The sequence below is a fragment of the Epinephelus moara genome, chromosome 10 (genome assembly GCF_006386435.1).
Source record: "Epinephelus moara isolate mb chromosome 10, YSFRI_EMoa_1.0, whole genome shotgun sequence".
NCBI lineage: Eukaryota > Metazoa > Chordata > Actinopteri > Perciformes > Serranidae > Epinephelus > Epinephelus moara.
Window position 1 is genome coordinate 11,968,049 of NC_065515.1, and position 13,739 is coordinate 11,981,787.

General features: G+C 42.5%; 1 protein-coding gene across 1 annotated transcript in view; it reads left to right on the forward strand.

The window, feature by feature from the left end:
- The first annotated feature begins 5,044 nt into the window (after nucleotides 1-5,044).
- Nucleotides 5,045-13,739, forward strand: part of yjefn3 (YjeF N-terminal domain containing 3) — a 77,242-nt gene continuing 68,547 nt past the window's right edge. The window contains exon 1 of the mRNA XM_050055969.1: nucleotides 5,045-5,425. Within this exon, the coding sequence (XP_049911926.1) occupies nucleotides 5,358-5,425 (68 nt within the window). The 5' untranslated portion in view covers nucleotides 5,045-5,357. The remainder of the gene's footprint in view (nucleotides 5,426-13,739) is intronic.

Sequence of the window (13,739 nt, forward strand, 5' to 3'; positions counted from 1 at the left end):
AAACAAATTTTCCTGTTTTGACTTTTTTCTTTTTACTAATTTCTTGCAAATTATTTTGGTAATTTCTTCTTTCGATGCCCATTGCCCTTAAATAAATCAAACCAATATGCTCAGGTTTTGAAGGGTTAATCAAATATTAACCCTTTACAAGCCAGTTTGTATCGTATACCACTAATCTGCATTTGTTGAAACAACTCAAATCACCAAAAAAGGTCAAAAATGGTAAAAGGGTTTAAGCGGCCCCCCTGAAGTAACTTTGAGGACCCCCTAGTGGTAGCAGACCCTCGTTCAAGATCCAGGAATTAGTCAGTTGCCAGAAAATGTATCGGCCACTTTTCTGATATTCTGTCAATCATATTAGTAAATTTCTCAAACAAAAAGCCAAACTTTTATTCTGAAAACAGAGAGTAGGCAATGTGAAGGACACTGTAAAAATGTTGTCTGACATGTTGTAGGCAACACGATTAATCAGTAATGAAAATAATCTTGATTTTATGCTCTATAGGAGCAAGTAAGTATAGTAAGTACAGGAACAGGCGTTGCTTTTTGAGGCACTTAAGGTGAACACATAGACTCAATATATATCAAGTTAGGCTGAAATCCTACTCAGTGTTGACACAAATGTACCAATATAATATAGCATGATACCTGTATTATACACCACTACTGAACTGATAATAATAATTGCATGGCCTTTGTACTGGATTTTGTCACATACAGCTATTTGTCTTGTTGTCTCCCCTCACACAGGTACCTGCGTATCGTCAGTCGGTGCAGTACACAGAAAGTGGGATCCGTTCTAGCAGTTACATCATCACCAGTCCGTGAGGCCAAAAACGAAAAGAAAGCAATTATGAAAGAAAACTACAGAGAAAGTCTTTACCACCCGCTGGGGTTTGGATCAAGGAGCTAAAACCTTTATAGAAAGCCCAGTACTTTCAGGATTCAGACAGCTGCTCACTTCTCAGTCTAACCTTGCAGCCTTTCTTCTGTGCAAAACATTAGGGCTAAAGAATAGGCTCACATTTTTCAAGTATATCTTGAAATAATAAATACTCAGGTACATTATGGCGATAATAATCAGCCGACCTTTAGAATGCATTGAATTGCTATTCTGAGGGTTTTCTTAACAGGAAGTACGGACTGGAGGAACATTTAGAGTGACCCTTAATGCTTTCAGTGTGCAAATGGGAACATGAGTATTTATTTTAGATAGACTTACAAATGCTGCTGGTGGCAAGGAGACGTTTTGCAAATGTGGCGGATGCAATGTGTTTTTTCAAGCCTGGATTTTAAGTGGACAGTTGCCCCTAGCAACAAAATATTGGCTTGCTCTGTCATAGCCCAATAATTAGTCCTTAGCCCTCAGTTTTACTCTCTTGCCATACAGAGTCCGTCCATCCATTTTCATCTGCATATCTGGGGCTGGGTCAGAGGGGCAGCAGGCTGAGCAAAGAACTTCAGACGTCCCTCTTCCCAGCAACTCTTTCCAGCTACATGGGGGACCCCGAGCGTTCCCAGGCCAGATGAGATAAATAATCCCTCTGCCGTGTTTCGGGTATTCCCCAGGGCCTTCTACCACTTGGACATGGCTGGAGCACCTCTAATAGGAGGCCCCCAGGAGGCATCCTGATCAGATGCCTGAACCATCTCAATTGGCCCCTTTTAGCGTGAAGGAGCAGCAGCTCTACTCAGAGCTCCCTCCGGATGTCTGAGCTCCTCACCCTATCTCTAAGGTTAAGCACAGCTACCCTACAAAGGGAACTCTGTTTAGCCGCTTGTATCCACAACCTCATTCTTTCAGTCACTACCCAGAGCTCATGACCATAGGTGAGAGTTAGAATGTAGATGGACCAATAAATCGAGAGCTTTGCCCTCTGGTTCAGCTCCCTCTTCACCACGATGGTCCAGCGCATCATGAGTGATGCCAAACAAATCGCCTGTCCGTCTCACGCTTCATTTTACTATCACTTGTGAACAAGACCCTGAGATACTTGAACTCCTTTGCTTGGGGCAAGACCCTCTCCAGTGCAAATCAATACATATTATGAGCGACATAAGCAGTCAACACCAAGGCTGAGTATTTCCCTGTCGCACCTGCAGTGTACCAATGGCAGGCTCAAGAATGGGAGATTCAGACTTCCAGGGTTTGGTCCGTCACAATCCTGAGGAATCAATCCCATCAGCTTGCAGAGTGGAGAGTTCCATAATGCTACAGTTAGACGAGGAGAAGCCAGGTGTCGTTACTGCGTCCTAATATGCAGTCAAGTTTCACTTCCATTTCAACCTATTAGAGCTTGTGATTGGGAATAAGGTTTATATACCACTAGCAACACATTATTAGCTTTTTGATCACATAGTCAAGTTAAAGCCTTTAGATCTCTTTATGTTTCTTAGCAGAGGTTTGTGTTTTTGACCAGCAAAGTTGAAGGTTAGCAGCTGAGGAGCAGGGCTAATTTGCACATCAATAGATCTGCTAATAATAAATGTGGAAAAGGTGTTGAGCCATTTTAAAGGTCCAGTGTGTAGAATTAGGGGGCGATACTGGCAGAAATGAAACATGAGAAATAGGATTTCTTTAGAGTATAATCACCTGAAAATAAGAATCATGTTTTTGTTACCTTAGAATGAGCTGTTTATATCTGCACAGGGAGCGGGTCCTTGTCCACGCAGTCCACCATGTTGAACCGGCATGTTTCTACAGTAGCTCAGAATGGACAAACCAAACACTGGCTCTAGATAGGAACACTTTTGTTTTTGCGTCGGCCGCTGTAGTTAGCAGCCGCTCCACAACGAGCGTTGTCAAACAAACACTGACTTTTAAACAAGAAAAAGGTGAGTACACATGTCTCTGTTGTGACAAACTGTGTTGGAGAAACACTGATTTGATATGAAACTGCTTTATTATGTGTTTTTACAGGTTTAAACCACCAGTTTTCGTTTGTCTTTGGATAATTCAGCTCCTGCTAAAAACCTGCTGAATGTCTGGATCAGAAATCAGGTGAGCACACACTAGGAAGTGCCTCTTGCAAACAGACCAAACAGCATCAGAGAAACCTTGATTTGCAACATAAAACTATTTTATTCAGTGTTTTTACTGGTTTTAATCACCAAGTCCATTTGTTTTGGTGACTGTAAGAACTCTGCGTATAATTCGTCTCACAATAAAAACCTCCCAAACAATGAACACTGGGTCTCATTCATGAAAAGTGAGTATATCTGTGTGTAGATTTGCACATAAAAGCCTACTTTACTAAAAACCTACTCCGGGTTCAGGAACGCCGCGGGAAACTCAGATTTGATCGTAAACACGTGTGTATGATCATGAATGCCAATCCACCGTAAAGTGACAGCACGCTCCCGATAATCATCAATTAGCATAAATCCCCGCCCATGAATAGCCAATAACCACCATATAAGGAGGTGTAGGTGCATCCTGTCGACCTGTCAGTCATGGCGCAAAGAAAGAAAGACAGAGAAAGAAAAAAGAATTTTTCCGAAGCGGAGATCGAAATAATTTTGGGTGAAGTGGACTTTTTTTTATTTTCCAGATTGGTAGTGGTGTGACAGGGACAGGCAAAGCGAAGGCCTGGAGGGAGGTAACAGATGCTGTTAATGTTGTCTCCATAGTACAAAGAACCATGTCAGAGGTGAAGCGTAAATGGTTTGATATGAAACTGGAGGCAAAGAAACGCATAAGCACACACAAAAATACAGCGGTCCCCAAGATTCATTTGTGGGGTTTTGAATGAAGTGGGAACGGGAAATTAAATTAAACATTTTTCAAATCAGATTTATTCATTCAAATGATCAAAAAGCCACAAAAAAAAAGAAAAAAAAAAGTGTTGTCTCAAATAATTCTTTCAGCTGGCGCGTGCTCCTTCGTGGCTCCACCACCTGCTGCCCCTGCTGAACCCAGGCACGAGGCCGAAGAGGCTGTGATCCGGCTGTCCTTACGGATATTTTTATTATCATCATTCACAAATTTCTTCTGCTCACGTTTCATGAATGAGACCCACTGAAGGTATCCTAATAAGATGAAGTTTTAGCTGGTTGCAATCTGCACTCTTCACGGCTAGATGCCATAGAGTCCCCATAAATTTCCCACATGAAGGGATGCTTTTCATGGCTAAACTTCTAACTTCCAATTTGGATGGGCATGATTTTTTAGGGGTTTAATCAATGCCTGGACAGGAACTTTAAAGTGCAATAGCATTTTACAACCCCTAGGTGGCCAAGTACACCAACATTTCATTGCACCTGTGTTTGTTTTTAACAGTCCTGACAGGATTTTAATCTTCCTAACAGGAACATTGTGTAAATGTGGTGGAAAAACAAAGACTTAACGCCTTAATGTGTAACATAAGTCAACATCCTGCACTCTGTTGGTCGATCTGTAGGGAGAGGTCGTGCTGTCTGGAGGGAGGGAGAGAAAAAGAGCGCGAGACCTTTACAGAAGAAAGTGAGCTATTGTTTGTCACAACGACCCACTTATGAGCTTCATTCCTTGGCAGCTGTGTGTTCTCCCCGTGATACTACTGTACATATCCTTCTGTGTGTATGTGTGTGTGTGAGGGTACTGTATATTTACATTTTAATGATGGAGAATGTTTTTCTCCGCTCATGTTTTTCTCAGCTGCCCTAAATCCATAACATCAGTAAGCATGCATCAAAGTCCTTTTTGGGTCATGGTGGTTCTGTTGGTATCGGAGCTGCTGTGTACCCACTCAGGTCCTATTATCTGTGTTACTACCGCAGTTTTGGTACTGGGCTTCGTTCACCACCCACCACCATCTGAAAGGTGTCTCCTCACTCTGACGCTTGCTCCAGATTCTACATCAAGGGATCATTTTGCCACCAAGGAGTATGTGTGAGTGTTTTTGTGTGAATTTGAGGGGTGGGAGGGGGGAGGTTGACTGAACAGCTCTGATCGAGGCAGCCTGAGCCAATCAGCCGGCGAGCACCATGCCTCCTGATTCTTAATTGGCTGGCTTTCCTGGTGAGCGCAGCTGATACACAGAGCCAGCTGGTTTTATTAGAGAATGAGCCGGGGCCACAGTGGGAAGGAGACAGAGAGGAGAGGCAGAGATATAGAGGCAATATTCAGTGTGTGTGTGTGTAGCAGCCAGTAATTACATCCCAGCGTCTGAACCAATCAAGAGCCACACAGAGACAGAGAGAGAGAGAGAGAGATACAGAGGGAGGAAGCCCATTTAGATTCCCAGTCTATTCCCAGGCAAAGAGGTAGACAGTGTGCTTATTGAATCAGAGTCAGAGAGAAGGAGCGGAAGTGTTTTCTTTGGAGCGCCACAGCTCTTCCTTTCTCATATTTGCCGAGTCTTGCTGGGTGAGAGCAGATGGACAAGATGAACCACAGCTCAGCTGAGGCAGAGGCTGAAACCATAGAACCACTGCGTTACCTCAGGTAGGCACCTGCTCATCTCTGTTGCATGTCTCTCATTCTCTTTCCCTCCTCTGCTTCGTCTTTTTCTTCCATTCTTATGTTACAGTCACACCAATCCACAGAACTGCTCTCAAATCAGTGCACACTGTGAGATAGAGATAGATAGCGGCGGGCAGAATCAGAGACAAGAGAGGAACATCCAGATCTTCTTGTAAGACTCCAGAGAAGTCTTCAGATGAGACTTGGATTAATCCGGCAGTCTGTTTGAATCCGAGCAAGCTTTTAAAAGGAAAACATAGCGGAGGGAGTAATAAGAGATATGAATTATTTAAGTTGACTTACTTGCCAAACGCCACATGAATACCAGCACTGATAGTCATGATGATAATACTAATGACAATGCCTGCAGAAACACCTTGTTCCATCCCAGGGAACTCCTGCTTTGCTTTGCCGGTTTTGAATTTCCTCGTTGCTCTCTTCCACTCCACTGAAGCCTCAAATTGAATTACAAATAAGAGCTGTTATTGAATTAGAGAGGGGGGGGCATGTTTAATTTGGCATTATCAGGCCACATATTACTGACCAAGCCAATCATCCTATGATTCGGTATCTTTGTGGATGAGACATGTAATCGGTTTGTTATGCACCCAGAGGTTAGTGTGCTGAACCCTCGGCTGCATATGTGACACCACGTTCACTCACAGAGTGACCGGAAGGAGAATTTAGGAAACAGAGAGGTCATTATGATGTGCTGGGCAGGTGTTTCCTGATATTTGTGTAGTTAAATACAGGTAAGCAGTTTTCCCAACCTTAAACACACACACGAACACGTATATGCACAAACTACACATGCACATATTGATCATTCTGTTTCGATCCACGTAAGATTTAAAATAACAGTCTGCAGTTCTTCTTGGTTGCACACTAAGTAAACAGCCTTTTGTCGACATGACCAACATTGTGATACGTAAAAGTGTAGCTCAAATAAGAACATGGAGATAATCCCTCTAAAGCTTCTTTCTGGGATGGTATACATTCTGTTCTTTGCGAGGTCTTGGGTTATACAATCCCACGAACATGTCTTGTACTGTGCTTGGGACATATGGAGGGAACAATGCACAAGAGAGATCAATACTTAGTCAAGATCCTCCTTGCTGCTGGAAAGAAAGCAATTACAAAGAATTGGCTGAGGACGGACGCTCCAAATCACAAACAATGGGCGACCATCATAGACTTAAGACATAGAATCTTACATCCAGGATACAAATCCATGAAGGACAATTTGAAAAAGACAAGGATATTTTCTGCTTTCTCCTACGTGAGGTAACTCCCCAGAAACAACTTCAAAAGGCAATGAAGTAAAGGGAGGAAAGAAATTACAAACCACAGGTGGAGGTAAACCTCAACCAGGACAATTTATTTGCTTTAATTATTGAAAATTGTTTCTTTGAACCCTGGACTGTGACATCCTTGAGGAGAGGCAAAGTGGTTTGGAGGGTTGTTTGGGAACTCAGAGCTGACCAGTCTATTACCTTTACTTGTTACGTGCTGGAGTTTTGGTTTCAATATTCGTTCATTGAAGAATCTAGTGAGGAAATACAGCAGGTGTGGCTGAGCAAGAAATTTGGAAATGTATGGATGGACTAGATGGGATCGGTTTCATGTACGAATGTATTCTGTGGACAAATCCATAAAAACTTGCTTTATGAAAACGTATAGGAAATGTAGTTATGTGGTTACACTGCAACATCCAAAACATCTGGATGAAGATTCACAGCCATATTATTGATGTTAGAGCTTCACATTTTGCACTCTGTCTAAGTGTTGGTATTTTGGGGGTAAGGTTGCAACGGTATGAGATTTTTACGGTCCAATAACTGTCTCAGAAAATGTCACGGTTTCACAGTATGGTGATATTACAGAATAATTATTATTATCAGTCAGAATGACCCTTAAAAGAATGAAAATGGAGGCGTTATTTTGGGTTGAACAAACATTTTATTACGAAATGAAACCATTTTTAAATGGAAGTAGGGATAAAAACTCCCACTTTTGAAAGTAAGCAAAATTAAGGTGAGATTCTCCGTCCAGTTGCATTTTTTTTCAATATTGTCCATAAGTAAATGCACACAGTATGATAACCCTCACTTTTCATATCACAGTACACCTTGAAACCAGTATATCACTGCTAACAACCCTATTTAGGAGATAGATGGGTTCTGCTGGCGCTCCCTTGGGTTATAAAGAAATAGACCCAGACAGCAGTAACGATAGGGTGGCTGAATATTCTCAGTAATTGGAAAGCACTTGGTACATCTGCTTTTCAGGATTGGGTAACTGAAATGGGAAAGTTTGCTGCGTATGAAAGGTTGTTACATAGGAAACCACACTATTGATGTATTGATTTAGTGGTTATACCTTGTGTTCTGGTGGTTACATTGGATGGGAAGGGAGGAAGGGGTGAGATTTAAGTCGTATTTGTACACTTGATTAGTGTACGTTCATTGTTTTGCATACTGAAAAATTAAAAATTGAAGCATAAATAAACAAACAAACAAAACAAACGTACGGTATATAACAAAAAAAAATCAGATTCCTCATCACAAGCTAAAAGCTAATTCTAAATTTGGACACCACTGTTAAAGGGGAACTCTATTTCACACATGTAAGTCTCTTTACAGGTATTGAGGAGTTCTACTGCATATGTGATAAAAAGTTGTATAAAACATTTTGTGGCTTCAGAGGGAGCTGCGCACAGTCTGATTAGTCAAAGTTATGACACCTGAAGCCCAGTTCAGACCAAAGATTCACAACGAGACGAAACCATTTTAGAACTGACCCTCTGAGCTCAACTCAGGTTTGTAGTAAAGTCTGCTGGTCAAGTCAAAATGACTGCAGACAGCATGTTTGTTTGCTGTGGCAGGTGTTCTGTGTTTCTGTTCTCCTGGTGTGCCAGTGTCGGAGGGTGGGTCGCTGCCCCCCACCAGGGGCGGACTTGGGCAAAAAAGAGGCCCGGGAATTTAGTACCTGACTGGCCCACTCAGGGGCTGGGGCGGCGAGTGATGGCGGCAAATGCTGGCGGTGGATGATGGCGATGGATGATGGCGGTGGATGATGGTGGCGGATGCTGGTGGTGGAACAAATATGTTCATATATATGTGGGAGACAAAAAAATATTCATGTAAACATTATTGAAGGGATAATGACACATCATTTAACCTGAGGCCTTGATTAGAACAAATATGTAATATTTTTAATGTTAGTTAAAATAGTTAGTCTGTAATAGTCGCTTAATCGTGTGAAGACTGGTGAGCATGTAAGTCACACTAATAATGATCATAACATAATAATAAACATATCATCACCTTACTGAAGTAGCAATTTCTGCAGCAGCTCACTTTTCTCTGCAACACCATCTATGATGTATACAGCAGAGCAGCATTTAGCTCACCAGCTTAAGGGAAATACACAAGAGATAATGTTAGATCAGATGTTCAGCTATTTTATTAGTTACTTAGCCATGCTGATGTTGGCTAATGCCACTGAGCGCTGTCTGGCTCTAGTAACGTTACACAATAATCATGTTTAGACAGCCAAACTAGCCTACATGCGTTGTGCTAAAAGTTAACAAGCTAGCCAAATAATGTTATCACATTAGCTTAGAGCCGCCTCACCTGACTAGCATCTCCCTCCTGGTCACGTTGTCCTCCGCCTGCAGACGGCGACGCGAGAGCTGCAGGTGCTGCTGCCGATGCTGAAGGTCCTGCTTGAGATGCAGCAGCAGAAAATAGATGTGTCAACTTTTGACACTTGGCAGCATCTGCCTGTAGTGCCTGCCTTTTTTCGTCTCTCAACTTCTCCGCTCCTCCTTTCCATTTCTTCTCCATTTTTGCATGTGTGTATGATTGATTGATTGATTGACAGATGCAGAGGGAGGAGGGACCGAGGCCCTCGGCCTTCGGCTGTGATTGGCCAACAGCCTCAGGACCGAGGTGAAAGGGGTGTGACACACCCATGTGGACTAATGCTGATTAGCCAGACACTAGAGAAACTGTAAACATTGGTTATCATATTAAAGGCCAGCCCAACTGCGCCGAAAGTCGTTTTTTCTTCTTTTTTTTTTTTTTCCTCAGTCCGGCCCTACCGGCCCACTGACGCAGCGGCCCACCAGGAAAACTCCCGGTACTCCCGATGGCCAGTCCGCCTCTGCCCCCCGCCCACACACACATTCTCACTAACTGATAAATTAGCTCTGGTTATTTACATTATTGTGGCGTACCTATCATGAACACAGTCCATCTGATGTGTGTTTTGTTTCTGTTTTTCATCGTTTCATCACCACTACAAATACACCTGTAGCCAGTATCTCACTATCACTATCCTCATTCAGATTTTAAGAAGCTAAAGCTAAAGCTTAAGTAATGAGAGCTGTTGCATAGAGATGATACACCATCTCATCTAGTTGCATTGGTGTGAACCATCAGGTAATTAGAATGTTGCAGCGCATTGCAAGTAGTTGAATGTTTCAACTCGTCTCGTTGCAAATCTTTAGTCTTGACTGTCAGTTGGAGCTGAAGATGACAAGTTTGAGAATGCAAAGGTGTGGAGTCAGAAAGAAGTGAGCCGACCAGACCTCTGCTGCTCCTTATCTCTAGTTTGGGTCTCAGATTCTTTGATCAACTGTTAGTGGTCGAGTTGCGCCATGGTTTGACAAGAGAAAAGGATGCCTGGGATAAACTTGTGGTGCTGCTGCATCGATCTGGATACTTTCTTTTAGACTGCATTTAAATGCTATGAGTGTTAAGTGCTGAGTGCTCTCTGTGCACCTCTTGACCAAATGCCTGCACAACACTTACTCCAACTGGCACCAAATGTCAATATGTGACGTTAGAAGAAGCTGGACTCTTATATCAGACAGGTGGTAAAACTTGTTGGGATACAAATCATGTTGACGACATTTTCAAATGTCAAATGTCAAATGACGTTAAAATTTCACTTTGTGTGGACATTAACATTTTGAAGTTAGGCAGAGGCTGGGTTTTGTCTTTCAGACCTTAAAAATAAATCTTGTTATTCCCCGTCAAGATGATGTTGATGTAAGATATTTGGAAGACACTGGATTTTGGTTACTTAACAACACAACTTTAACCCAACAAAATATCAACATCTGTCGTCAGCATTCTACGTCAAAGAGTTTAGGTTACCCGACATTACAATCTAAATTGAACCAAATATCAATGTTCAACGACGTTCAGGGCCAGCTGGGAACGTTATGGAGCCATGCCGAAAACACACAGACGTGCACACTCACACATGCACACATGCTGGGAGCATACATTTTGTAACAAACCCCTTTAAAGACAAGGCAGAGTGTTGAATTATTTTGTGTTATGACAAGATTTAGAGGAGGAATGCCTGAGCGATTTGTGGCCTTGCTGTTTTTGTCGACTACAAATTGGGTTTTTTGTCAGAAGGAAACGTCCTTGTTGCTCTCCTCCCATCAGTACACTTCAAATAGGATGATGCGCCTAATATAGCCTAGACAGACGGTTTATTCCCTTTCATCATGCATCTATATAAATTACTCTGCGAGCTCGTGATTGATTTTACAATATGGCCGTACATATGGTGCCGAAAGACGTCTTCATGCAGTCGACTGTATCTCCTCCGTGACTTGTATCTTTAGTAACACTCAGTCATGTTCATTGATTTACCTGCTCTTAATGTCTGACACCCATCTATTTAACTGTCTCCATGTTATTGTCATGTCAATCAGTGCATGCAACTATATATTAAATCTATTCTGGGAGCGTTTTTTTAAAACTCTTCTCAATAAAGTATGTGATTAGGCTGTTTGAGCACGCTGCGTTTACAATCTTCTCTGTGTGTGTCGACATCTGAAGGGCTGAGGCTGGCAGATTAACTATCACCCGAGAGGCTTGGTCCCAGTCCACAGACCTCTCAGATCTCTGCAGCTTGATTGGTGCTGGCTGACAGTCAATTAAGGCAGTCAATTAAAGCCCTCATATACAACTGCAGGGATAACTGATTATACAGCCACGATCATCATCAGGGTCTACGGATCTACATGTGTGCCGGCATGTAAACATGTGGGAACTTGTCTTTCCCTCATGCTTTTAATTTATTCACTTTTAAATTAACATGTGGTTCATAATTAATTCTTAAATTATGCGCAGATATTCATACTTGATTGTGCCAGTCAATGGCCGACACGCGGCAACCTGTTTGAGCAAAAGCTTGGTGTGGATTCTGTGGACAGAGTAAAATTAGATGAAGATAGTTACTGTCTAGAAGTGTAAGCGCAATGATTTATGCAAAGAAACCGGCATCTGCAGGAGATAATATTAGCCCGGAGACACCCTCGTGATAAAGCTGCTCAATGATCTGATATAATTATATAGTAATTGTAAGCAATGTATTTGCCAGTGGCGAGCACAAACTTATTACGTTAATGCATGAAATTCCCAATATGTAAAATCCTGCTGTTTCAGTGTGCTAATGGTTGTGACGGCAGAAAGATCAGCATTTAATCCACGCACGGCTCATCTTGCACACCACTGCTACAACAGATTAAACTAACTACACACACATATTGCAATACAGGATCTTCTTAACAATGTAAACTTAAAGGAACAGTGTGTAGGATTTAGTGGCATCTATAGGGGTGAGGATGGCAGACTGCAACCAGCTCAAACTTCTCCTGGTTAGAATTTCTTCAGTGTTCTTTGTTCATCAAGTTTTTCCCAGGAGTAGAATTATCCACAGAGATTTCTTCCTCTCCAAGACAAACAGACCAGGTGATTAAAACTAGTAAAAACACTGTCTAAAGCAGTTTCACATCACAAATGAGAGTTTCTTTAACACTTTTTGGCTCCACCCAGATGGGTCGCTATTCCAGCACCTGCTAATTTGTGCTCACCTTTTTCTAATCCAGATGTTCAAGAGGTTTCTACAGAGAGCGGAATAATCCACAAGGGTCTCGTCTTCTCTAAAACAAACAGACTCTGTGATTTAAACCTCTGAAACACTGAAAAAAAGCAGTTTCAAGTGACAAATCAAGGTTTCTCTGACTCTGTTTGGCTTGTTGCAGGCGGGCCGCTAGACCAGCAACTGCTATTGTGTGCTCCCCTTTTTCGGATTCAGGTGTTAAGGAGAATTTTTCCGGGAGCTAAATTATCCACAGAGGTCTCCTCCTTTAAAAAACAAACTGACCAGGTGATTTAAACCAGTAAAAACATTGAATAAAGCAGTTTCACGTTACAAATCTGTGTTTCTCCGACGCTGTTCGGCGCATCACAGACAGGCTGCTGGTCCAGCAGTCTGCTCACCTTTTTCTCTTGATATTTCAGGATCCAGACGTTCAGGAGGTTTTTGGCAAGGGCCAAATTATCTGCAGAGGTCTTCAAGACAGTGGGCCCGGGTGATTTAAACCAGTAAAAACACAGAACAAAGCAGTTTCATGTTGAAGAAATTAGTGTTTCCCTGATGCTGCCTGTCGTGGGAGCCCGGTCTCACTCCGAAGTCATCGAAATCCGGTGCTTGGTCAGTGACTTGCAGCTTCAGAAAGCAATGAAAAAAGGCATCCTTTAACGTTAGCTTGATTCGCGGCCGGTTGCCATTATAGTTTAACAGCGCCCAGCTGAATAAGGTGGAAATGCGGTGGGACATGGACGAAAGTTAAGGTGGTGAAAGTCCAAGTGGGGCAGGCAAGAGAGTTGGTGGGCGAATCCAGCAAACACTGACTTTCACCCAAGAGAGCGGTGTTCACATCCCGTAAGATTCTATAGCCAAATCCTCTTCCTTTTCCTAAACCCAACCGTGTGTGTGTGTGTTGTTGAAGTAAAAAAAACCAACGTCTATTCTCTGAGTTGTGCCGACGTAGTGCGTTTATTTTGGAAGAGACTGTATGTAAACGTACATTTCCTGTACAAAGAGAAGTGTGTCTTGAAAGAAGACAATGCATGTAACAGGCAGAACTTGACATGGTGTCCCAGGCCAGAATGTCAACCACCAATGCACCCAGGGTACCTTGCATGTCGTATGTGGACATGAAAAGTCCATGAGCCAAACTTGTGACAAGGTTGGAGTGAGAATGTGTTGGTTGTGGAGGGGCTGCTAACTATGGTGGCCAATGCAAAAACATGAAAATGGAAAAATCTATCTAGAGCCAGTTTTTGGTTTGTCCATTCTGGGCTACTGTAGAAACATGGCAGTGCAGCATGGCGGACTCTGTGGACAAGGATCCACTCCCTTTGTAGATATAAACAGCTCATTCTAAGGTAAAGACAACACAATGGTTCTTATTTTGAGGTGA